The 27,134-nt window shown below is 42.0% G+C and overlaps 1 protein-coding gene, 1 long non-coding RNA gene and 1 pseudogene across 2 annotated transcripts; all 3 read right to left on the reverse strand.

Moving 5' to 3' along the window:
• Positions 1-8,014: 8,014 nt before the first annotated feature.
• Positions 8,015-9,072, reverse strand: LOC130139192 (uncharacterized). The gene is made up of 4 exons (XR_008817378.1): positions 8,970-9,072; positions 8,749-8,895; positions 8,553-8,687; positions 8,015-8,491 (listed from the first exon to the last, which is right to left on the reverse strand). It is a non-coding gene; the product is annotated as an uncharacterized LOC130139192 (long non-coding RNA).
• Positions 9,073-9,140: 68 nt separating this feature from the next.
• On the reverse strand, positions 9,141-14,008 carry LOC130134624 (26S proteasome non-ATPase regulatory subunit 2 homolog A-like). Its single transcript, XM_056315600.1, has 13 exons — positions 13,686-14,008; positions 13,269-13,369; positions 12,582-12,702; positions 12,440-12,499; positions 12,063-12,130; positions 10,992-11,034; positions 10,608-10,673; positions 10,441-10,479; positions 10,275-10,357; positions 10,007-10,121; positions 9,775-9,849; positions 9,568-9,654; positions 9,141-9,260 (listed from the first exon to the last, which is right to left on the reverse strand). The coding sequence occupies exons 1-13, from the start codon at positions 13,794-13,796 to the stop codon at positions 9,141-9,143; spliced, it is 1,089 nt and encodes a 362-aa protein (XP_056171575.1). The 5' UTR covers positions 13,797-14,008.
• A 7,771-nt stretch (positions 14,009-21,779) lies between these two features.
• The window catches only part of LOC115667025 (rRNA (cytosine-C(5))-methyltransferase NOP2C-like), a 28,929-nt pseudogene continuing 23,574 nt past the window's right edge, over positions 21,780-27,134 (reverse strand).

Below are 27,134 nucleotides of genomic sequence, written 5' to 3' on the forward strand. Positions count from 1 at the left end.
TGAGTGCGTGGAATTGTATTGTGACTTATTCACTACTTTATGATTTTGGAGAAGAACAATTTTACAACCATAATTTTATTTTTATTCTCAAGGTTATTAAGCTACGGATGAGATGACACTTCTCTCTCGTGGCGAATGCCCCGTCAATTTGTTCGAACATTCACCGTAAGGGCAAATCACGGAATGTGAAATTGAGAATAAAACCATTTCGGTCATTTAGAAGGTAGACACTAAATTTTAAGATTAGCTTTATATGTAATAGAAAGAGAGAGAGGGAGATAGATAGACAGACATAAATCGAGATATTTTCCATTTGTTTTGTCGTTTTGCTATTATTTTTTTTCCCTATTCATCTACATTTTTTAAGGAAGCTCTTACTACCATCCAAGATTTGCTGGACAAGGTGAAGCTACTGAAAAAATAATGTGTTCCCACTTCACTGAGTGTATAAGCGATTTCCCCACGCGATGGATTTTTAATCATCCTCTAAATCACTGATGTTCTCTACTATAGATTCTATTTCTCTCCGTTACGTTGCCCGTCTGCCTTTCTTCTTTTCTTGCTTAAACTGCTTTATTGTCTTGACAGCAGGAGGATCGCAAAAGTACCTGAGGTGAGCCGTCATTTTCTCCTCGTAAAGCAACTTCACACGGTACACACACTTTTTCTTGGGTGGCGTCACAAATTTCCCGTACTTGCCTTCAGCAACTGAATTTGTGGTTACTACGAAATCATAGTTCTCGATCTACTCAGCAGTGCTTCCTCTATTTGCTTCATGATATACTAGGACCTTGGTACTTCCTGTGGCAGTGAAGCGATTGATCTCGCCAACCCACTGAGTCACAGCAACCACAGGACATATGACTAGGGTTCCTCTAACTTCAGGCAAACTTGTCGATGAACCCGCTGCAGGTGAGCACCAATCCAATCCAGTGCCTATGCTATGGATCATTTCCCATTTGGCCAGGACGAGGGGAATTGCCTGAAGAGTTTTCCCCATTCCCATCTCATCAGCAAGAATTCCTCCTCTAGTTGCAGACTCCTTCTGTTTTAGAGCCCAAGCCAGCCATTCTTTCTGATGCATCAGAAATTCCATGATCAAATATGAGGATGCCTCCACTGTCTCTGTTACTACGTCATTCTGATTATCCATATCAATATCTTCTTTAAAGTTCTCATCGATCCATTTCTCATGTTCTTCTTCCCAAATTTCCCACAATAAGGGCAGCCTCTCTCTCTTCTTTCGGCCCTTTCTCTTCCTCCTTGAACCTCTAGTGCTGATATTTCTCATGTTAGCCAGTTGCTGAGTGATATCACTGATCTATCTAAATCCATAAATTTCCCCTCCTTCGAGGATGTCTTTCTCTATATCGTGGCTTGCATCCTCCATTTCCCTTTCAGGTTCAACTCGTGCCCTTTTGGCCAAATGCTTGACAGAATCAGCCACTTCACCTACAATGAAACCATTTCTATTACTGTAATACTGTGTCAAATTCGTTACGACAGTGCCAGTGCTGAAATTGCCCAATTCGCTTCAGAGAAAGCTTGCTAGCAACATAGCTTATTCATATTCCATTACCTAATAACTTCAGTTGCTCGTGATAGAGGCTATAACTCAAGCATAAACAGTAATCACTCCAGTGCTTAGAAGACACATAGAACAAAATGTCTCCATAAAATTCCGACAAAGCCTAAATGTCATCAAAGTAGTATGACACTTCACAAGGTGACAAGAATCATGACGTCTGCATACATGGCATGGAAAGACGGCAAAATGAGCCTCCATGTCCTTACTTCCACCATTGAACTCGGCACAAAGAAAATCCAGTCCAACCTTATAAAATTCGAAAAGCTCTCGATCCCATATTACAATGGCCAGAGCTTGGACGGAAGGTCCAACACATTTAAACAACTAGGAAGTACAAGGACACCACGATTCTAATACCAATCGAAAAACCACAGATTCTTTAGGAATCATACCTCCCATGGTCTCTGCTCTTCTTCATTGCCTGGATTTTAAAATCCAAATGTTGATTGTCGCTTGATGCCAAGTGAAACAATGAAAGATCCTCAAGGAGCCTTTCAAGACGACCAAGGAAAATTCACCTACCCTACACCGGTCAATCAACAAAGTTGTTTCTTGGCGCAGCTAACGAGCGCCACTCTTACAACGCTCCCCCATATCATCTCACACTACACCCGCTGCTAGTAACAGAACGCTCTACACCAACATTCCGGTCTTTTACTCCATTCAAGCACAGTGCAAGCACAATAGTTGAGCCATTCAATGGTTGCGCTAAATTTGTGCTCCACAGTCTCCATTTAAGTGAAAACCAATCATCAGTTCATGTTCATTCCTTTTATGTTTGAAGAAATAATTGAATGTGACAAAAGCTCTAGTGTTTATATCGTAATTCTACCGTTACATGCAGCTGGTAAGACTCTATTGACTCGACCAAAAAAATAATCGGGGCCAACTCTGAGCCCAAGCAGAATTGCGTCAGCACATCTAGCTTGAGCACATCAGCAGACCACAGATTCAAGGCACACCCTTCCCTGAATGGACTTCTTCCTACACCAAATGGCTCAAAATCAGAGGGTAGCAGAATCTCACTATTATTGCAGAAGAGTGAAGTAGACGAAGTTTACAATCTTCTAAACATGAAGGAGTTAGCCACCCGCTTCGGATGTCCAAGATTTTTATTTTCCATTCAGAGATTTCATCTTTTCTACTATCTTCACCTTGTCCAGCAAATCCTTGGCGGATTCCAAGGCTAGGTTACAATACCTCGCTCCTGAACAGACTGCTGGTTACAAGCCGGAGGAAGGTGAGGACCCGGACGCCTTCGAGATGCTCCTAATAACCGCCTCGGGCTGTCTTGCGATACTTTCTACAGCTTGGCCCGCAGCCTAAAAAATATAATATGTCATGACTCTAATGAACTAAAATCATCCTTTAATTTTTATTAATCTATAGCTCGGTGGAATTAAAATACTTTTCCTAAGGATTGTCTCAAATAGAAATAGAGAACGAAGTAATCAGGAATATTGTTAGAATACCCTATTCCCCATTCTAAAGGGATAGTCTAGAAAGCGATTTTTTTTAATTAAATTGCATTCAAACAGAAAAGCTGCCATAGATGTCATGGATTTGGTTTCTGGAAATGGAAATAACGAAAAAAAAATTCCGTCGATAATGAATTTCTGTCGTATGCAGACCGTGGACTAATTTATTTATAGACGGAGCTTCGATATATCAACCAGTGACTCACTTTTTCTAAGTAATGGGGATCTCTGGGGAAAAGGCTCAAGTATGCCCTTGCGAGATCCGTGCAACGGAAGATCCCGAATTTGAAACTTTTTACACCAAAAAATATTCTATTTGAATGGCAGTAAAAGCTTCCCACAAAAATGTAGATGAATAGGGGAAAAAAAGTTTAAGGCCATCCAATTCCCAATAACAACAACAAGAAAACGCTATGGCACAGTGATATTTTGCAAAACTGGGGACGACCTTCATTTTCTTCCTCGGGTTCTGCTCGTCAGTTTCTCCTCGTTCCCTTTCCTCTTGAAAAATATGAATCAAACTTTCTTGCTCCCTGTTCAATTGATCTACTTTTTGTTGGGCTTCTTGGGGCTGATAAAGTAGTACAGAGACAAAATAAAAGACTTGAGGAACACATTAATTTGGATAACTTTGCCATATAGGCTCTGGAGACTATTCCTAAGTTATGAGTCCATGTCAGATGAATATCCAAGTTGTAACATCTTGGCATTGAAATTAGGATTGAGCATGGTCCGGGTGTGCGGCTCTCACCCTGGAATCGGAGACCGCTCACTAAGAACCGTTTCTGAAAAATTGAAACCGGTCCCCAATCCCTACAAAGTTGCATTCGTCAATTAATACCATCACACTCACTACAAAATTGCCAAAGCACCAAAGAGAACTGTATAACTCAGCATTTTCATTGCAGCAACTGGGCAATGAGAAACTTTAACTCCATCATGTGAAAGAAAACCAACCTAAAGGATAGGAAGGATGATCTTCACAACCGAGGGCACAAATTTGACGGCAATATATTACAACAAGCACTTATAGACACTCAGAACAGAATCTCAGTCCATATATTGAGACCTGTCTTCGCACATAAGAAAAATTGAACGTAAAGTTAATATGACATGGACAACTACTTCAGTTCTACGGATGGTCTTTAATCTATTGTTTTTCCATCTTCACTACAAACCACCAGAATGCATAATGCACTTTGAACAGAGTGTGACAAGGAACCTCTACTACAAGGCTCATAACGGTCCGGTCCGAGTGGACGGTTCCGCACCTCATACCGAGAATCGGACCGGTACCCACCAGTTCTCGTAAATTGGGACGGGGAACCGGATCGGTCCCCATGAGAACCGCCGGTTCTAGGCCGGTTCAGTCCGGCTCCTAGCGGTTCTCGGTTCCTTTGCACACCCCTAATTGAAATGGCAAAGCACTCACTTGATTTTCGAGAGTTCTCCACCTCTCTCCCTTAGTTTGCAAATCACACTGCAACTTCCTCGAAATTTCTTCGTCCCGCTGTGCCAATCTGTAAACAACAAGGAGATCAATTTTATGCAGAGAATTAATCAAACAAGAGAAGAACCAAGCACATTGCATCATGGTAAAGCACATCATAATCACCTTTCCCTTAATTGACGATTCTCTTCTCTTAAATGTTCCTATATCTACTACCTGCAAGAAAAACAAACCCCTTAAATACGCTAGTATGAAAGAAACTTCAAAACTAATTGAAGCAACATAAATTTATCAGGAAAACTTTTAATTGGCAATTTTAGGGTCCCGCATGAGTTTTAAACCTGTCGGTTGTCGTACAGCTTTGACTGTGGTTCAAAGACCCAATGAGGCACTCGTCTATTTACAATTTACATAACAATGTATATCATCAATGACACATAGGTATGTAAGCTGGGATGGATGGTCATCTTGAGCTCCATTCCCTCCGTGTCTTTGGTTCAACTGTAAACACAGAAAGATTGGGCATGTCAATAAGCATTATCCGTGAACCGTGACAAGAATATTTTTCACAAGGACCCACATGGCATATACCGTCCTTATTAAGTTTCTTCATTATATGGTTCTCCGAGAAGCGGTTGCCAGCATCACAAGTTCTCGAGCAGCTTTCCGTACTTTCTCATCAAAACTCTCCATTGAACTTTAGTTCTTCCCTCCCGATCCATTCAGCCGGGGCAACTCTTTCCTAGGACACCACGCCTGAAGTTGCTAGGACACCATGCCTACTTTTGTCATGCTTTTACATCTTGTCATGTCAGAAGCGCACAAACTATGTCAAACTTGATTCTTCATATATGACTCTGCTCTGCTATCATCATAAATGGAAGGTTCAGAAGAATTTATCTTCACACCACCATTCTCGCTGCAATCTATCTCCTATAGCATCATTATACATTAATTCTCAGTCGCCTTCCACTCCTCTTTCTACGATGGGAAAAATACGGACATTGACTAATGACCAAAAAGCTTCTAGAAGGGGCTCAAAACAAAATTAATGGGACAATGAAGTTACCACAGAAGCAAAGAAATCCTCCTGCATTAATAACCATAGATTAAACCTCGCGGCATCCAGATTGACATACATAGAACTATCCAATTGAAGAAATGCAAATTACCAAATTACCTGCAGAGGAGCTGCCGTGCTCAACCCATTAATTTTTCCACCTAAATCATAATTAAGGTCGGAGTCCTCACCCCAGCATGCAAGCGATGAAGAAATCTGCGACTCAAGCATGCAAGCGACGAAGAAATCTGGACGCCATCCATTTCAGAAGATCTGTGATTACCGCCATTTGTATCAGGTTGGTGAAGTGACATCATCCCCGTTGACAGCCTCTGCAGAAGGGGAAGATGATTCTCGCAAATTCGAAGTTCTTCCTGATTCTAAACTGGTGCTCATCCCTGTTTTTCCTCCAAAAGACGTATGCCTTCCATCATTTGAGCGTGAAGAGAACTTGTCTGAACTTCGTGCGATTGGCTTACTGCTTGAAGCAGTATGCCTTCCTGATTTAGAAGATCTTTGTGGCTCATAATGGGGAGAATCGTCCACCATGATGAACATTCTTTTCGAGAGGATAATCATAATCTCGAATCATGAATATGTTGTAGCGAAAACAATTGTAAATAAAACCATCGCTGAAGGGAAGACGAGTCAAGGAAAATGACATAAATGTGATGTCTACCTCCTCCTGTAGACCCACTAAGGAGTTTCTTAGTATGTTGTGGAGAGTATGTTGTGCAGCCACTTGAGGTTCACCATCCTAGCCCCGTTTTGGAAGCCCTGAACTCCGAGCAGGAACGATTCCTAGTCCAAGACCCGGATTGGGTTGAGTACATCATGCCACCAAGTGAAGATGTGAAAATGGGTATTGATATGAGATGGGGGGGACCCTGGAGTTTCACTGAAGATGGTAATTGCGGGTTTTACGATAGAAATGCCCGAGGAAATGGGTTCGACAGTTAGAAATAAAAACCAACGGGGTCTCTGGCGGAACAAGACACGTAATAGGATTCGAGGATTGTTGTCGTGGGACTTGAACTCATGCCATAAGTTCTTTTTTCCCCTTTTTCCATGATGTCGACCAACTAGTCGTCGACTTTGTTAGTTCTAACAAAATACCTGGCTTAGCCTAAGTGTTGTGAATCCAGTTATTTGACTTAATTTTTTTTTTTAACCCATTTCATTGTTGTCTTGTGCGTGTATGCAGCAGCACATATATTCAGAGAATTAACCATTTGTGTTACCAACAAATCGTGGATACGGGCAGTCTAAGTACTAAATTTCACTGAACCTCTTCGAGCTTTCAACAAGGCAATCCAGAGTGGGAAGTGTGCGGCTTAACAATCAAACGGTGGCAAAGAACGGATCTCATCCATCCAATCAAATCAACAAGAACCAAACACCCAAGCAAATTTGCAAAACCATCTAAAAGCAATTTAATTTAACACGAGCAAGTAATACTTTTCTTGAATTTCTTTTCCTCTCCTTCCAAAACACCGGTAACCTTTCCTCGTGATATATCCTAGCTCTAATACTTTAGCATAATCAATTAAGTAGTTCCTTCGCGGTTTAGGGTGTAGGGTGGACGTCAGGCTAATTGCCTCGTTCCCACGACTCTTCCTCCATATCGAATATTTTCTTGCGTCAAGAATGGATGTTGCACAAGCCACAGAGAAACGATGCGAGACTCGAGCGATTCTTCGTTTAGTCTGCATTAATCGAAGTTCACGAGTTGCAGCTGGCTCCAGCTTCAGGTTTCCTTGCTGGAAATAAACTCGGCTATGAAAAAGCCAATTGTATCAGGAGGAGCGGATGAATCAAATCTATGGACAAGTTCTTTTTCCCTGGATTTAGCCACTCCCCGCAGGCAAGCACCATATCCGTTGCTAATAATGATAATAGGACATATATGAAGGCTAATCTGTGATGATTAACCAGCTTACCGTTTGCATTACAAAAAGTAATGATGCTCGTGATCTTGAGCTTTAAGCCAATGCATGCAAGCCCCAAAAGTAATCAAAATATAATAACAGCTAATTAAAATGAGCGAAACACTCAACCCGTACCGGGTTGGACCTAATAGGGCCGAGTCATAGTGAAACGGTCGCGTCGTATTGGGCCCGCTGTCCCACACAATTAAAAAAAACAGACGATATGATAAACGAGCGAATTCAATGAGACGTAACTAGACTTATATCATTGAACCTACTAAAATTAAATGATTTTGCAAAGGTTTATTGCAAACCCAAAGGCCGAGAGGCCTCTTAAATCTCTCTTTTTCAATTTGCACAAAGGCCTAAGCAAATGAAGAAACAACGCTTCCCTACTTTTTTTTTTATAGATTTGCCCAACATCCTCCCAATCTCTCTCCACCTGTGTATCTAGATGTGCGCGTACCTATGTATTCAATTGAGCAAATCAAAAAGAGAGTCCAAAAGGCATTGAATACGAACGAAAATTGACAAAACCCCGAACGTGAATCGTGTGTCCTTGTTACGAAAAAGCATGTTACTAAGACATTCAATCATGATGCAAGCATGTTACTCAGATGTTCAATCATGGTGCACTGCCACGTCACACGTTCAACTACAAGCCAGCGACGTAAACTTAGCTGTGCTTAGTAGAACACAAGTCCAACGGCAAGAATTCCAAACAAACGGGTAAGTAAGATATCCTGCTAAGCGATCAAAACTCTATATTACGCTGCAATGTTAGTATTGGTCTCCCGACTCCTGCAAAGCTTATTCCTGAATACACGTGTAAGGTCAACCAAAGAATGATGTGTGGTACTGTATCTTCATACAATTCTTCCACCTGCGGCCATTCTGTTGAAGTTCAATCTATCCTCGTCTTCCTCATTAACTTCGCCGGACTGTTTGATTGTCTCTGTTTTTCTTTTCCCTAGCTTTTTCTATCACCTGAACACAGTTATAGCTCAGCTTTGTAGGACATTTTTCGGAATAATTGAAAATGACTTACCAAACGCCATCCAAACAGATAGGTGTCCCCCAGCCTTTGAAGAGCACTCTGTGCCTCCTGCTCTGCTGAGTACTCGACAAATCCAATTCGTCTTTTAGTTCCCAAAGGCGGCAGTGGCAGCGTCACACTCTTCACCTATCGAATCACAAATATCAGTCACACCCTCAATTAATCCACGATGAAGACGCTAGATTACCTTCCCTAACGGGCAAAAAATCTTCCTTATATCCTCTTCAGTGGCCGAAGGAGCAATGTTGCCCACAAATAATGTGGTTGAACTCGGCACTGGTTCAACCGGTCGGCAAAGTTGTAAAGTAAGCGCGCGTCCATCTAAGATGGTTCTCTGGAGAGAAGACAAATATACTATGAGGAAATTACTAAACGGTAATTTATCAAGAGGGAAAAAGAAAGGCTTACATTTAAAATCTGGCGAACATTGGTGGCTGTCCTCACTGAATCAAATTCTATTTGCCCCCAACCTGCTGAAACTTGCCCCTCCGTCGCAATGCGCGTTTTTATCTGTGCACATAACGAAAATATGTTGATCAATAGTCGTGGATCACAAATCACAACATTAATTCTAGTGGATCAAAAGACTACCGAGACATTAAGAATGTTCCTCGCTTCCATAAATTTGACGAAATGGCTTCTCAAATCCTCCTCAGAGGTTTTGAAGTTAATATTTTTAACAGAAAGAGATCTTGCTGCCTGTAAATCAAAGGCAAAAACATAAGCATACTCCCCTAAAAAAAAAAACAGCAATTACTCCTAAGCAAATGAAGAAACAATCACACAGCTCCCATTACATTTGCAGCGCCATACAACATGATGCATCCAAGAGCTTGATTCGAGTATTGATGATAAAACAAGTTAATGAGTTTTCGTAACCAAGATCAGATCAAGTCATAGAAAGCATGAACAATTATCAACCGTTCAAACCTTGTAAATGTCTTCAAGAGATTTGGGCTGCATAACCTCAATATCGTGGGCAAAGAGTAAGATAACCTTCGCTTACTTTAATATTGTCGACGAGTTCCTCCAATGCCTTTCTTTCATCGTCATCTGGAACCATCTCTTTATCAAGCTCAAAGGTGATACTACCCTGCACAAAAAAATAGCAAATTACTATCAAAATCACCCCAGGCAATCTTGCCATGTACGCCGACTATATCTGAAGCAAGGATTAAAGATGCATTTCAATTATAGCTGAGAAACAACTCACATGTCGAGCAAGGATATAGAAGAATCGTTTCTTCCGTGCAAAATTACCGCAAGACAGGAAGACCTGCTTCACATACTGCATGTGTACCTTCACGGGTTAGATTAGATTCCCACAGAGAGAGAGAGAGAGAGAGATAGAGAGAGAGATCCAATATGTGGCAATGCGGAACTCCTCACAAGAAATTCCTGTACACAACTTGAAAGGAAAAGATGCTTATTCATATCCAAATAACCTGCTTATCATCTAGGGACAGTGCGATCTCAAGGGCATTGGCGTAGTCTTCAAAATTGAGATAGATCTTGTAAGCCGTATCCAGACCTAACGTGACATCAGGTCCAGGAAGGTTTCTGCAACCGATACAAAAGAAAGAATTGATTGGGACAAAAGGCACACTCATGAGTCGGTCCTCAACCAATAAGCTCCTAGACCATTTTCTGAGCAATCCATAGTGAATTACCCTGACTGTTATGCACCGTTTTGATGACAAAAATTCCATGTACCTTGCAGCACTTGTGAGGTATACACATGTCCCCTTGAAGTTGGTGCTGTCAACATGCTCCATTAACATATCAAGGTGTTTGACCTGGAAGTCATTTAATAGTCTTAGATTCACTTCAAAACAGCCTCACTACAAAATAAAAGGTTGGCATGAATAATTTACTTTACCTCCATTAACAGGTCAACAGCTTCAGGTTCAGCATTGTGCTGCAACAAAATAAAATGATTTACTAACGCGTCATCAAAAGTTACAAATCTATCTGTTAAAGTGTCTTCTGCATATAATGATCCTAATCCATTTCCTGCCGACATGAAAATTAGACAATGATACATACCTTCATATGGAAAGCTACAATTTGCTGTACAAGCTCCATGAGATCATTTATAGGAGCCTCCTCACTCTGCCAAGGTTTAAAAAGCGTTGTCAAACATATATATAGGTCAAAACACCATGACAAAGAATATCCGGGGTCACCAATTTCATAGACGAATTATCTTAAATACAGGTGGTGTTGTTGTTAGGGATCACTGATGGAATTACAACTATAGAACTAAGCCACAGTACATTAATTAGCGAAAGCCAGATGTGACACATCATGTACCACCAGAATGGAAACTAATGTAAATATAAGCAGGCAACGGAAGAGCACTTCAAGAAAGAGTTTAAGAACCTGTCTTACATGATGTGAAGAAAACAGTGATGGACTTGCCAACATTACCTGTCGCTTTTTATATTCTTGAGCAATTTCCCCAGCTAAATTCCTGATGTCAGATGTTAATTTTTAGGTAAGACAAAGTGCAATGTAACGTCTAGATAAAGCACAAAACAACAAGAATTCCTCAACAACCAGTATCTCAAGACAGAGATCATGCACCAAGTATCGGAAAATGAATAACGTTCAAAATAACCCTTCCGCGAGGATTTCACAATTGAGAGAACAAAGAGACGGCAGCATGACCGTATCCTTCCCCATGTATTAAAATGTAATACATACAATCAATAGATAAGCAATGACTCTGGATGTATATATAGTCTAACGAACCAAGATTCCCCTATTTTCCATCCTATGTGTTCAAGAGAAACACGTCCTCCATGGTTGATGAAAAGTTGGAGTAAAGGATCAGCAAGTGAGAAAAAAAACTTTGATTTCATTTTTTGGTCCACAGTTCAATTCACAGCCACTTAAAGAGTGGGCTGATGCAGAGCAGAGAAATCCTCGTACTAACGGCACATAGCTGTACCAGATTCAAGAAGTATCGACATAACTAGGCATCTAGAAGAGGCCATTGCAGAAAGATCACGTTAATTGAGAACTCTGGACAGCGGTAAATACGTGTCCCTCTTTACGAACATAGCGGAGCTTCACCATTATAACCCAGGTAACGACAACTTAAAAGGTGGGACATTGACCAGTGGCTTACATAAAACATCAAATCAACAATGGCAAGCAAATAAATTCATTCACCAGCAACCATTACGGACCACGTCTTTGTCTAGATAGACTGAAAATTTAGCTAAATTTTTTACTCTCAACCCACATCACATCCCTATCAGCATAAAATTTATCGAGATATCAGTATCATCAGACAAGTGGGAAATAATGAGATTATACACAACAGATGCAATTATTATAGAATCCTCAATGACGTTCAAAAGAATCAACAGTTCACTATAATTATCCATGAATTTATAGCAAAAGTTACAGTCTTTTTAACCTCATATTAAAAGGAGAGGATAAAGGAACCAATGGAACGTGAGATATATCACACCCAACGTCAAGATAGATTACCTGACATACTCATGGCCCCAAGAGCCAATATCACCTTCTGAACCTAACAACCTGTACTTCAGACTCTCCTGGAAACAATTACACCATTCACAAAAGAAAGAAATCAACATCAAATCTACAAGGGAGTTGGAGAAGTGAACTTGGCAAGGTCACGGAAGACGTCTACACCTAAAATAAATGCAGGCTATTCAGTGAAATGATCATACGTCAGGAGGCATGATTTCAAAAGATACCGATACTGACTATTGACGAATTCTTGTTTAGAACAATGGCAACGGGGATATAGAAGAACGGAGTTTCCATAAGTTGTCATCCTACAGGCAAGTCATGGAAATAATGGCCAGCAAAAAACGATTTTGAGTCACAAGAAGAATTACCCGTTCCCCTTCAACAGACGTTGTCGAGGCCAAAACAGAGAGTATGTCCGCTAGGTATCTCTTCATCAATGTAAACCAGATCATTGACTGCGATTAAGATAAAGTATCCTAGCAAACAATACCGTGCCAATCCATACTTCACCTTCAAATATGAATCCTTCATTGTTTCATAATACGCCTTAAGAGTTCCATAATGAGTTCGGAGAAACTTCAGGGGCTTCGGAACTGAAGTCATTGAACTTGTTGAAGCACGAATTTCTCGTCTACAAAGACGATTATCGGTGTCGTCAGACCACATTGGAAAGATAAACGTAGACAGCCCCTCTTTTCGTGAGACATCTTTTTCATTATCAGGTTCAAACCACAACCAGTGTCAATTAAGGACCATCTCATTTCTAGCAGCCCCTTCTGATTTGATCCACGTAATGCTCGAATAGTTTCCAACATCTAAGTTCACAGTAAAAATGCATGCGGTAAAGATTTCTTTAGTCTAAAAGAAATAAGACCGAGTTCTCCCCATTAAACACCCCACGCCCATTCTCTAGTCTTCTCCCTATAGTTACATGGTTGGTTTATACCGAAATTTTTTTCCTAGAACTGTCTATCCGACTCTTCTTCTAGCTGCATGCCAGATTATTCGCCTAATTGCCATATCATACTCATATCAGACCTGCAACAATGAGAACAACAGTCACCCCCCCCCTCTTCCCAAGCAGATGGAATAACCAGCAAAGGACAAGCTAAATGTAGATTTGCTCGTTTCCCATAAGTCAATAGCTGAGTAGGAGAAGAAATGGAAGCAAAAAAATATCTCCAGGACCAGAAGTACCTCATGCTCTTCAGAGCAACCTTCCGTAACCCAGGATCAGGATGCTGAACCCTTTCCACATACAGCTCCAACTGCTGCTTCAGTGCCAAATCTTCTTCTGACTGCAAATACGTTCACAAACAGAACTTAACGAAAAGGAATTCATCAACGCACTCCAGCTCCTCCATAATCACCTCAGCAACTAACCGGTACCATTGCCACGACACGCCAAAAGTCCAAACCACAAAAGACCGCACCCGACTACCGACTCTGAATCCGAATCCTCACTCCGACTCTCAATTCATCAAATCACCAACTTCAACAGCAACCGAAGCAACACAAAGGGCACTCACCCAGCCGCAACATCCCGCATTCAACGACACACTCAAATCGAACACGAAGAAGGAAAACGAAATGAAGCGCCAAAAGCGCACTCACCATGTCCTCGTCCTTCATCTCTTCCTTCTTTCTGGGGCCCTTGGCGCGGACCTTGACGGGAGCCTCCTCGCGAGAAGTGCCGGCGCCGGACCTCTTCTTTCCAGGCGCCATGTCGGAGACGAACTAGATCGGAGCAGCTACCCGTTCGCGGCCGAATCGAGAAGAGGCCGGTGCAATTGCTACGAAGCCCTAGGCCGATTTGAAGGAAGTCGGAGGAAGAAGATCGTCGCCTCGGAGAGGGAGAGGGAGAGGGAGAGGGAGAGGAGGAGAATCTGAAGCGCGGGGATGGATTCCTTGCTGAACAAGCTAAAAAGCTCGCGCCAAGAGTGTCTCGGTTTGATATTACGGAATTAACAAAATCATTTATTTTGAAATATTTGAGCATTTAACATGGATAGAATTTATTGGTGAAACTACGCCGTCCGAAGAAATTGTATATGTAGAAAGATAAAAGAATCTCGAGATTTGACCTCTCTCTCTTTTTCTTTTTTTTCTTTTTTCTTTTTATGGAGTAAAGAAGATTCAAATTTCAATATTGATAAAATGCAATTATTACTCTACGCATTTGAGCAAGTGTACAGCACTTGCGAAATAAGTATTTGAGAATATTCGAGAAAAAGATAGAAAGATTTAAGATCCCCGAATGATGAGAGCTCCCTTTGCTTATATGAGAGTTTGGGTATACGGTAACAAGCACTCCCTTTAAGAATTGCTTCTAAAACCAACGCGTATAACTCCAATTTGCAAAGGATCGATCATTCTCCTTGAAAGGAATGCTTTTCTTGCATTCTCCACCGATTAGTATTTGTGCTCGCCTCATTAAATCCTAGGAGTTTTTTTTTTTTTTTTTGCAATACAGCAACAGCAACAACAACCAAAAAATTTTTTTATAAAAAAAAGGGCATTAGTTTAATAGCTTTAACGTTGCACGACAGCAATTGTTGAAAATTCTAACAACTTTTCGTAGCTCCCCCTGTCAAGTATTTCCTTGAAATAATTTTGTTATTTTCTCTCTCTATTATAATGCTATTGTTTAGCTGCATATAAAATTCTCCTGGTTGTTGTATTAGGAAAATTTTGTAGGTAACTAACAACATCATATAGTACGGTTCATATGAAAAAGGATACCATTCAACGAACAAATTATATTAAGGCGCACATCTCAATTTTGCACAGAGAAATTTATGTATAATATATATGGCCATCTCCTCATCGAAAGATTGCTTTTAGCGCTGGTTGAACTCACTTGTCCCTTTCTTGGACTGGGACGCATACGCCGAGATTATACAGCAAAGAAAAGATTTGACAGGACGCACCCGTGGGGCTTGAATCAATTTACAAGAAATTGTTCTAAGACAACGAAATATCCAAAGCAGAATCAATTTCAAGGGTCTTTCATTTAGAATTAGAAATATAAGAGGAAATTGAAGAATGTGAGAAATAAAACTCAAAAATTAAATTTGAAATTCTAGCAGGCTTCGTCGGTTTAGGCTACTTATTGATTTCCATGAATTTGGAATCTAAATTTTGTGCAAAATTTCTACTTTTGATGGCAAAATCTAAGCGATGCCCCGAAGGGCCCGATAACAGCCATATATCTTCAGCTTGAAGATGACAGATGTGAGAGGATTACCGCCAAATTCCAACTACTCACAAAAGATTTTCTTCAGTCCAAAGTGGTGTATCGCTGTGGAGAAGCAGACGATAGTGCTTTTTGGAGCAACATTTGGGTTATGATAACTTAATCAGAAGCAGAGAAGAGCCAGCTACTTCAAACATTGCCCATCCACGTGTTGTTGTGGCTTGATTGTTGACCGGCTTGTAGTGGCCTGTTCAAGAATTGGGACTTGCACGCCGAAGATAATCTTAGTAAGATCGAAAAATCCATTGGCCAAAATCACTGGTGTGTACAATGCAATCCGAACCGCACAAGTTTTGGCTGTCTAGAAGACCAAAACCTCGACACTTTTTGGTTAATCCTATTTGACATGGAATATCGCACCATCAGACGCCACTTCAAGGGAATGACCAAGCTAGAGAACCAAATTTGACAACCATTCTAGAGAACCAAAGTGACGTGGTCTTTCTTATATATCCAGGGAAAACCATTGACGACCAAACGGCAGCATAAGAGATTATTCGAGTTGGATCCAATCATTTGATGCCAAATTGGCAGCCCTTTAACTTTGCAGCCATCGCGGAGACACAACTAGCATTGGATACCAATGATGACCCTCTCGAAAATTGTCATTGTTGAGAAACTTTTTAAGCCTTCCCCTGTGGATTTAGCCCCCACTCGGAGCTGCTGTTGCCTCGCGTGCGTGATGGGGAACGGAAGCGAAACAAAGGGTGAAGTAAATAAGGATAGCACGAAAGGGAAGAAAATCGGATAAAAGATCGAGAAAAGGGGAAAGCACGCCGAAACTTGGCAATAACTCAACAATTCTACGGTCTTGATCAAAAGCTAACTGATATCCCGAGTATCGCACAAATGTCTCTATCGTGATGTATAAAGAAACTCAAAAGACTCGAGCTCACAAGAGAGATTTTTGGTCAAAAGCTGACTAAAGAAATGCATTAACACGGTTATGTATAGTGGAAGACCTAGCTAGTTTCCTATTAAAACATAAACATTATCGACTAAAATCTAAATGAGATGACGATAAATTTAAAGATAAAGAAGTCAATGAAAAGTGTAATCTTGATGTAATTCTAGCTCTTCATCGACATGAGCCCGACTCATATCACCGTCGAATGAGATGGGCCCAGCTCACTTGCACTGGAGCAGAGGGGGCCATCGCGAGCACAACAATGTTTGCTTAATTAAGAACGGCTTTAAACGTGTCGTGCTAATTTGAGAACATGCGGAACTTATCCATCGGTGATTACAGACATATTTAACGCCCACTGTCCCCGCGCTGGCTCTAATGCCACTATAGGTATTCCCACCTAGGCTGGCCGTTAGTATTATACTATTCGCCCCGGTCACAGCTCACCCATTTCCGCATGATCTTAGAGTGCATCGTGCTAGTGTGCGTCTTAAGTCTTGCCAACTCTTTTTGGTTTGGTCGATGTCTACCAACTTAATAGTCCCAGCATACGCTAAATACAATCACAAACATAGCCAACTACCAACATCTCAAGATATAAAATATATGTTCACTCAAATTGATCACTCTATCAATATTTGAAAAAAGTAAAGGAAGCTCATATAATTCTTGCAATGGGATGATTCACGCGAATGGATGGGAATGTTGTGATTTAAAACACCTAAAAAGTGCATTAATTAGATGTAGAGTTTCGGGGACCTAGATAAATATGATTTCAAAACATTTTTGAAACACTTCAAGCTAAGGGAAGATCCAGAGAGAAACTTTTAAATGGTGACCACACTGGTTATGACACAACTGGACCGGATAGTTTGATTATATGAGAAGCACTGCTCAAGAGCACATATGCGTGATTAGTTCGAAAGCGCCTCAGGATGTATCATTAATTAGAAGAAGCGTGAACCTAACAATCATGATTCTTGCCCACGGCGCAAACTCCGTGACGTCGAAAAACATGGAAATAGAATCATCAAAAGAGACACAGAACGGACAAAAAAACAAGCATGATTAACTTGAAATTACGTGATTCAATAAGTTTTTACCTTTCATTTTCTGCTCTCATCGAAGCTCTCAGGGAACCCACTTTAACTTGTTTTGAATCCGGAGCACCTAAAACTTTCGCAGCACTATAATTCTTGACATGCAAAAATTTTTAAACCTAGATTATATTCTAAACTCAAACAAAAAAGCAGAAAACAAATTACTTTTGCTTATGTTTAATCTTAAATAATTAAGCTTATGTCAATACAAATTCTATTCTTCTTCGAATAAACGTCGAGCAACATGAACTTTACAATGCCAATATGGAGAGATGGCAGCGAGTAAACTCTAATAGGATAGTTGATCCGTTCTGAACCCTAGCGGGACTTGACTGGGTTGCCGTTACTAGGTTTTACAATACCATTTTGCAAGACCCGTATATGGCGTGAAGTGGGTTTGAAATTTGTCTTCCGGGTAACAGGAGAGCCATTTTATTGAAATGTGTTTGCTATATCGAAAAGCATAAGATTACTCACATACTTTCATATACTACGATCCACATATAGATATTGATCGTACTCGTGTGTATTCATATACAACATCCACAATCTTTTTTGTCGCTTCTCTTTTTCCAGTCAGAATTTATTTGAAATTTTGTGGGGTTTGGATAAATCTCATCTTTCTTGATTGTGAATTTCTAATCAAGATAAGATATTGTTACACGTTTTTAGATTATTTTTCGTCGAGAAATTATGAACATATAGGAAGATAATAAGCTCAGGGGTATCAAGAACCCATTGAGAATCCGAAGTGTATCCGAAAACTTAGGTTGGGATAAGTTTAGAATACCATCTACGAAATCCTACATGGAACTATATAAGGAGTCCCAAGCCCTAACCATTCTATCAGAGCATGGAGCATTGCCAAGTTGCAACACCAATACCTTCTACCTCCCTCCCTCCCGCCCGCCCGCCCTTCCTCCCTTGAGCTCCCTCCTTTCCGCTTCTCTCCATGGCTTCCTCCGAGAGGTTCGTCCACGGAGCCGCTGAGCTCATGATACTGGAAGTCGATGGGGCACTCCTCCAAGAAATACTTGACGACCTCGACAAGGACGACGTAGTCGTGGGCAGTAGCTGTGGCAGTGGAGAGTATGTTGTGCAGCCACTGGAGGTTCACCATCCTAGCCCCGTTTTGGAAGCCCCGAACTCCGAGCAGGAACGATTCCTTGTCCAAGACCCGGATTGGCTTTAGTACATCATGACACCAAGTGAAGAAGTGAAGATGGGTATGGAGATGAGATGGTGGGGACCGTGGAGTTTCACTGAAGATGGTAATTGGGAGTTCTACGATAGAAATGCCTCTGAGGAAATGGGTTACGGCTGCTTGTGGGAAAACAGTTAGAAATATCATCAACGGGGTCTTTGGTGGGACAAGACAGGTAATAGGATTCTAGGATTGTTGTCGTGGGACTTAAACTCATGCCATAAATTATTTTTCGCCTTTACCTGGCTTAGTATAAGTGTTGGGAATCCAGTTATTTGACTTAAATCTTTTTTTTTTTTGACCCGTTTCATTGTTGCCTTGTGCGTGTACGTAGCGGCACATATATTCAGAGAATTAACCATTTGTGTTACCGACAAATCGTGGAGTCTCTTCGAGCTTTCAACAAGGCAATCCAGAGTGGGAAGTTTGCGGTTTAACAATCAAACGGGGGCAAAGAACGGATCTCATCCTTCCAATCAAATCAACAAGAACCAAACACCCAAGCAAATTTGCAAAAGCATCTAAAAGCAATTAATTTAACACGAGGAAGCAATAGTTTTCTTGAATTTCTTTTCCTTTCCTTCCAAAACACCGGTAACCTCTCCTCATGATACATATATCCTAGCTCTAATACTTTGGCATAATCATCCTTCGCGGTTTAGGGTGCAGGGTGGACATCGGGCTAATTGCCTCGTTCCCACACGACTCTTCCATGGATGTTGCACAAGCCAAAGAGAAACGATGCAAGACTCGAGCGATTCTTCGTTTAGTCTGCATTAATCGAAGTTCACAAGTTGCAGCTATCTCCAGCTTTGGGTTTCCTTGTTGACAATAAACTTGGCTGAGAAAAAGCCAATTGTATCAAGAGGAGCCGACGGGTCAAATCTATGGACAAGTTCTTTTTCCCTGGTTTTGGCCACTCCCTGCAGGCAAACACCGTATCTCTTGCTGTTTGCTTTACAAAAATTAAGCAGCTCACTGTTTGCTTTACAAAAATTAAAACTTCAGCAAGCGACATTTATGAAGAGACAAATAAAAATAGCATAAGAGATTAGAAGGACAAAGACTACCAATGTTTTGTTAATTCAAAAAGATGGACCATCCTAAGATCGGCTACAAGATCTACAGTCTTGCCTCAGATCATTAAATGTACCTTACAATCTCATCCTTTAACAGAAATGATATCTCAACCATCTCGGAAATAGGATTGGAAAATATTTTACAAAAAGATATGGTTGCACAGAAGTACATATAACCACCGCATTTCTCAAAAGAAACAACAAGGCCTGGACCTCCGACTCTTGGATGCTGAAAAGAACACAAATGCAGGCAGCCGTGAGATCTTCTGTATTTTTTTTTCTCTCTTATTACAGATATGATGAAATATCGACCAAATAATTGTGCATGTCAAAACTTAAACAGCACAGTCTAACCTGTGGACCTAGAGAGAGGAACTTGTGAGTGTCCAAAGCATACCGAACCAGTGCTTCAATTTCCCCGGGATTAATTGTACATCTAGCAAACCAGAAATAAACACCACGGTAAATTTCACATATGTTCGAGGGAAAAGATTTAGTGCAATAGGATTAATGATAGAAGCAGCAGATACACAAGCTCGTTATAAGACCAGTATCGCACAAGGGCTTAGACGCACGAGTTTTTAGGACATAGAAATGGTACAGGACCTGATTAAGCAGATGGCGCTTGACGACCGATAGCGACGACTTAGTATGCATATAAAACATGCAACCTGACATGGTTATATAATTCTTGAGGTATGAGTTATGCCCCAGGATAATAGAAAAGACATGCTAAGAGTCAAACTTGGCAGTGGTTTTAAGAGATGTAGATATAAACAAAGGATGCAACAAGAACAAACTGGACTTCATTCATCATTGCAATTGCTATGGAAACAAATATGTCGTCACATCTTTCCATTGTGGAAGAAACAGTCTTTCAGAAAACAAGGTCAACTAAAAGCTTTCTCAAACAGGATAAGGGTTTATGGACAGCATGGTCGCCCTCAATTCTAAGAATGTCTACAGAAAGATAGCAACTAAAATTAGGGAATGAAATCACCAAATTAAAATCAAGTTATTGGATCCATCACATGTCTAACCTCTCCAGAAAACAATACGGGTCTCAGCCCAAGAGCATAAAGAAGAACTCGATCGAAGCTGTGAGGTAAAAATCTTTGGAATTCTCCATCCTAGTGCCCTTGCACTGGTTACTTCCTGGCCCATTCCTCATTCTACTCATACTATTCTTCCTCCACTCAGCTCGGCATGTGTAAGTTCTCTCACTACTATTCTCATTCTAACTATAACATTCACAACATCAGAGATCAGTGCTTTCTTACTTACAATTGGAATATAATTAAAAGAAGACAGGGGAATGCATATCACACACATGGGAGGGAAGTTAAGAACTACAAGCTACAGTACGAACATACAGATTTGACATCCCATAATCATGAGAGAGAGACAGATATTCGCTTATTTCCAGGGGGAATGCAGTCAATAAAACGAGTCCTAGGATCTTACATGGCTCACTCAAAGATACAAAGACTGGCAGAAACATTTGAAGAGCCGAAGTCAAAGCTAGGCTCAATAGGATCCAAGAAACGAATAACTCAACTCTTTCTTTTCGACTGAGAAAAATTCTGCATCAGGAATCGAATAGGAAGTATGCATTAGAAGGCAACTTCAGTTATTTTAAATGACATGAAGCAATCTCACAAGAAATCCCTGCTTAACCCTGTCTAGACATCTCAAACAAGACCAAGAAAATTCCTCCAACCTAGGCAGCTCGGGGAAGCAAACCACACTGCTCCCCAAGTCTATTGAAGTTTTATGTGAAATGAGGACGTAGGCAATTCTGCCATGATTAAAGGAAAGAATCTCAGCCCGAAATATCCGGACTTCGTATAGAGAAAATAATCATTCAACATAGCTCCTTTGCCTAAGGTTCAACTCCAAGAACTTCTAAAACACTTGAAATCCTGAGAAAATCTATTCGTTCCAGCAAATGCACCCCAAGAACCTTAGTTTGTTCATATCCAACACAGGTTGCTGAAGTTTTCAGAGTACATCCCATATAGTACATCCAAACTCAAACATTCAATCCCCAAATTCAGACTCAATGCAATGATCAGACTAGGTGCTATCTGATTTATTTGTGGCGTGATAGGTAAAAAAACGAATTCATACAGTGGAATGTTGACTAAAGTGGAAAGTAGGATCTACCTACTGCTGAGATTGCAAACATCCCTCGTGCTAAGTCCAGCAATATCATCGGTTTGCACCTTTTCTGCCTGAGATTTTGCTGTGCTGGAGTTCTGATTTGTAGCATCACTTTGTGAGCTATCACCAGAATTGGATGTGATGGCAACACTGAGTACGAGGCTTTTGCAAACAGATTTAAGAGCATCCAAGTTGTATGTGGTTATACAATTCAAGCCCAATTCAGCAGCCAATTTCTGAATATCCAGCACCTAGAGTCAATTGCAGAGAACTCTTAGCAATGACAACAATGTGAACGAAAACCGTCAAACGTGACAAATATGCTTAGCACGGTCAATCAAGGAACAGCGACCGCTTTGAATGTCACGCCCCGTATCCCACGAGGTGCGAGCATCCCACCTCCGGTCGTTCGTGATGCAACGCTCTCAAGATGCGTCGCCGACCCAACACCCAATCAGAGATAAGGCACATGCGGAAACTGTCACGCCCCGTACCTCATTGGAACGCAACATCCCGTCACGGTCGATTTTGGTGCGACGCTCCCAGGAAGCATCGCTGACCCAACGCCCAATCAGAGATCAAACACATGCAGAAGCACGTATATAAATATATATATACACCCTGACAAAAAAAACACATGAGACCAAGGTAGTACATTAAGTAAACAGCACCTCTGAAAATATGTATACTAGTATTACCATAGGAAACTTTTTCTAAAATTCATTTATACAACGGCCAAGAAAACACACAGTCAGCAGCCACTCAGTAAAAAGGGGTCAGCGTATATCACTTCGGGCTCCTCAGCTTCCTCGACCATGGCTGCAGGTCCATCCCCACAAGGGTGCACACTAGATGACCGCTGGATGAATTGCGGTATACCAAAAAGAGGCGCTCTCCTCGGCATCCTACGGCTGGGAGTCTGAAATGTTTCGGTTTACACAACCGTGAGACAAATCTCAGTGAGTTCAACCCCTAAACCTAGGCTAGGCTAGCATGCAAGCTCCTGACCGGAAATGAATATTTGAAACCATAATGCAACAACAATCAAATAATTCTCCGACCCTGCAGGTTAGGCAGTTCAATATATAATAATCATGGCACGTACGTGGCACATATTATCACACGTACGCCAATCACATGCTCATGCACCGAGGCTCACACACTCGCATGCCAGTCCATGCATGTTCATGCATGCAAATGTCGTCGACATGTCACGTGTATTTCCCGGCGCACTGGCCCATACTGGCACACTTGCCCAATTAATTATTATTACGACTCGAGTCATCAATTTTTCACGGCCCGGTGCGTCTAGCCTGCTTCAAAGTGCATGAGGCGCAGCAACCGATCTGGCCCAGTGTCTCTAGCCTGCTTCAAAGTGCATGAGGCGCAACACTGATCTCCTTGCGAATCAGAGCCTTCTTCAAAGTGCATGAGGATGGTCGCCTTCCGGACGTACCGGGCATCGTCCTGCTTCAAAGTGCATGAGGACGGTATCGACCCGAAGGTCCGTAGGTGATCACACAACTCATTATTATTTGAACCCAGCGTATAACGCTTCAGGGTATTTTAGGTGATCACATGCTCGTGACAGACACGCATTCTCGCACAATTTCATCACATGCCTCACTCTTGGCATACGCAATGCGTGTCCATGTTATGCAATGCAATGCACCACGAGCACCAACATAATTCAGACACCCAATGTCACAACACGTGCTTAATTGGCCCAATTAATACCCGTGTGGCCTAACGTGCGATTCACAAATCAGCAATTCATTGTAAACCAAACAATGGCCAATCGCACTCCACAAAGTCAGCCACACAACATACGACATAGCAGTACGAAATCAACCACAATTAAGCACTATTGACGTACAATCATTCAACCCGGGTACACCCGGCAATTTCACCAACGAGCTCTTAAATTGATCATTAAACCTCATTTTCCTCCCCAATAGTTCTCATTAAACCACTAAATTTTTCCTATAATTTCTACCAATCCATCCTCAACCCAGTCTGAAATACACACTGATACCATCTAAGCCAGTCTAAATTGTACCGATAATACCTAAACCAGTCTAGAAAAATGCACTAACAGTCCTAATCCGGGTTTAGGAATTTTACTCACTTAATTTCTGGACCACGGCGACGGGGAACGGCGGTCGATCACTGATGAACAGTGAAACCGGCGGCGGAATTCCCGGCACGCGTACTGTTCACGCGGCACTGGGGGGTACTGTTCACGCTGTACGGACTGTACGGACGGGGCGGGAACGGTGGCCGGCGAGACGGCGGCGACGGCCGTACGGACGGCGGCGTACGGACTGCTACAGTACCTACCGTACGGACACCGTACGGCCGGCGACGAACGGCGACGTACCGACAAGCTGGACGGCTGGGTGGCGACGGAAGGGCGATCGGAGCTCGGCGAAGCTCCGGCGAGGCTCGGACGCGGCGGCGGTGCTTTACCGGGAGAGAAAAAGAGAGAAAAATAGAGGGAAAGGGAGAGAGAAAGGGCTGGACTGAGGCGAGGCTGAGGCTAGGGGCTGTGGGGGTTGACGGCGGGGCACGGCGGTCGGCGGCGGTGCTCCGGTGGCCGGCGGCAAGCTCCGGCGAGCCAAAATCAAGAGAGAAAAATGAGAGAAAGAGAGGGAGAAGCTGCTGTGGCTGGGCTGATCTGCCGAGAGGGAGGGCTGAGGAGAGAGAAAACTGGTCTGAGTTGGTCAAAAAGGGCAGCTCATAGTGCCACGTGTCGCCGATCCGTGAAAAATGACCAAAACGCCACTAATCTAACGGTTCTAAAGAGATAGGCTTAAATAATTGAGGGGCAATTGGGTCTTTCGGTTCAATAATGCAGCTGATAACCACAGTTACTTATTCCAAAAATTTCCCAAAAATTCGGACCCGAAAACGCCCCAGGGGCAAAACCGTCATTTTTCCGGTCCCGGGGCGAAATTCCAATTTTCGCACATACGTGTTCCATATGTGTGTGGCCAACATAATATGGCGTCGGATTCGCGAAATTCACTTTCTAAGCCCTCGAAAATCGACTGCGAAGTTTCGGGAATAAAATAATATTATTTTTCCAATTTTTGTCGAAATTCCAATTTTTGGCCAAAACCACTCTAAATGAGCGTGGCCACCCCAAAATAACCTTGGCCGCTGTCGCGACCTAAAATTTCTCTCAGGCTAATGGATTATTAAGACTAAGCCTAACTCGGGCCCTCCCAAGCCCTACCAATTCGCAACTTAGGGTTTAAGTTTTTAACATGCAAAGTTTTCGTACTTGGAGTCGCCACTAATCTATTTATGGTAGGTCGATTAGAAACCTAAATAAAACATAGGGAGATATGTTTTATTCCTACGAACCAGAGATTCTAAGCTCGGGGACTTGGTTACGCTAGATCTAGTCTAACGCCCTTTCGGTACCTTTTCTTTTCAAAAAATGTTTGGCGTGAACAGTTTGGATTCATTTTAACTCGAGTCACTAGCATGTGAGGTGATCATGCGGGTGCGCAAACCACCAAAGTAACACCCAAGAAAGCAGTAAATAAATAGCAGGATAACGTACCTTAAAGCCACGCAAGCATCCGCATTGTTAGTAAAAAATCACACGAGGCAATCCTAATATGATTTCTAATTAACAAAGCAAGGCACTTAAGATGTTCATTAGGGTTTGCGCTTTATTAAAATGCAAACTAACCTATATGCAATGACGTGCAAAAATGACATGCGATTAATGCAACCTAGCATGCAAACTATATGTCATGCGACGACGTGACCTAATTCTAATGACGGACAAATAATTTATTTTTTGGTATTTTTTCAATGAAATTCGGAATAAAAAAAATTGCCTAAATTAACATGCAACCTATTCTAAAAAAATAATAATTTAATCTATCCTAAAGTGTCTTCTTTTTGGTATTAAAATTCGAAATTAAAAATTACTCAAATTAAGAATGCAATCTATCATATTCTATCCTAAAGCAACTCATTCTTTTTGGGATTTTTTTTGAGAAAAACAAGATCAATTCAAATCAAACAAAGATAGAAATCGAATCAACACGACACCATCTCGCACAAGAAATATTACCGATATCCGTTTAAATTTAGAAACAATAAATTGACGAATCGTATCCCGGGCATGAGGATCGGATTGACCAATTTTTCACACAAACGCGAATCATATCTCGGGCGGGAGATCGGATCGACGATTTTCCGTGCGATCGCGAGTCATATTTCGGGCATGAAATCGGACTGTCAATCATATGCACGTTGTGAAATTAGGAAATAATTCCTAATTTAAAGTTTACTCAGGGACGTAATGGATACGGTGATATCATTCAAAGATTGCAATGTTTCAAATAAGGAAACAATATACTCGAAAGTCAAATTATATGAGCTTTTTACCTAATTCGAATATTTGCTTTCCAAGTTTGAACGTCTCGGGATCGGCGGACGGTAGCTCACGGTGTGACTCGGAATTTGGTTCGCTGACTTTACTGGTCAACAAAGCAAGAAGGTGGTGGAACGTGGATAACCTGCAAAAAATAATCTTGCATGGGCTAGTTGCTGGACGACACACCAAAGGAACTTCAAGGCCTCCAATTGTCGCTGACGAACTTCACTGGTGCTCTGGAGACCAGATTTCAAGACTCGCGGCACAGAATTTGTTTGAGTTGAGGCGGCAAGGTTTGGTGCTTCGTCAATGCGGCTGAATGGCGTCAAGATTTTCGGCCACGAACTCGTCAGGAAGCAAAGCAGAGTTGATGAAGGTCACGGAAGTGTTAGTCACAGAACACGGCGGAGGCGGCGACTACACGAGCGGGAATAGCGGTAGTGACCAAGCACGTCGTCGTCGGTCGGGGCAGCAGCACCAGTGCGGGGTAGTAACAACAGCAACCGACGTCGGAGAAGAGCGCGGCAGTGGGGTGGCGGCGTCGCGGAACAGCGCGATGGCGGTCCGCAATGACTCACGACCACGGGTATGGCGTGTGGCGGTTGGTGAAACGTCGGGCAGCAGCAACGAGCGGCCTTGAGCTTCACGGGGCAGCAGCGGCAGCTTGGCGATCAATGGGTTTGCGCTCAGCGTTCTTGAGTGATAAGCGGGCTCGGGTGGCGATGCGGTGGCGCCGGTTAGTGCGGCAAGGAGTGGCACGACCGACCTTCTCTCCTCTCACTCACGTGTATCACTCGCATCTTTCGAAGATTATTCGAGAATTCTCGAGCTCCCCCTGCTCTTGTCTATGTGTGACCCTTTTATAGGTAGGGAGGTCCTGGGTTTTCGAGGAAAGAGAATAAATCTGCTTTCCTCTTATGATTATTTAGAATATATTACATTTCAATTCTTTCCC

The sequence above is a fragment of the Syzygium oleosum genome, unplaced genomic scaffold (genome assembly GCF_021117445.2).
Source record: "Syzygium oleosum isolate NSW1041296 unplaced genomic scaffold, Sole_v2.1 Sole_v2.10, whole genome shotgun sequence".
Lineage (NCBI taxonomy): Eukaryota > Viridiplantae > Streptophyta > Magnoliopsida > Myrtales > Myrtaceae > Syzygium > Syzygium oleosum.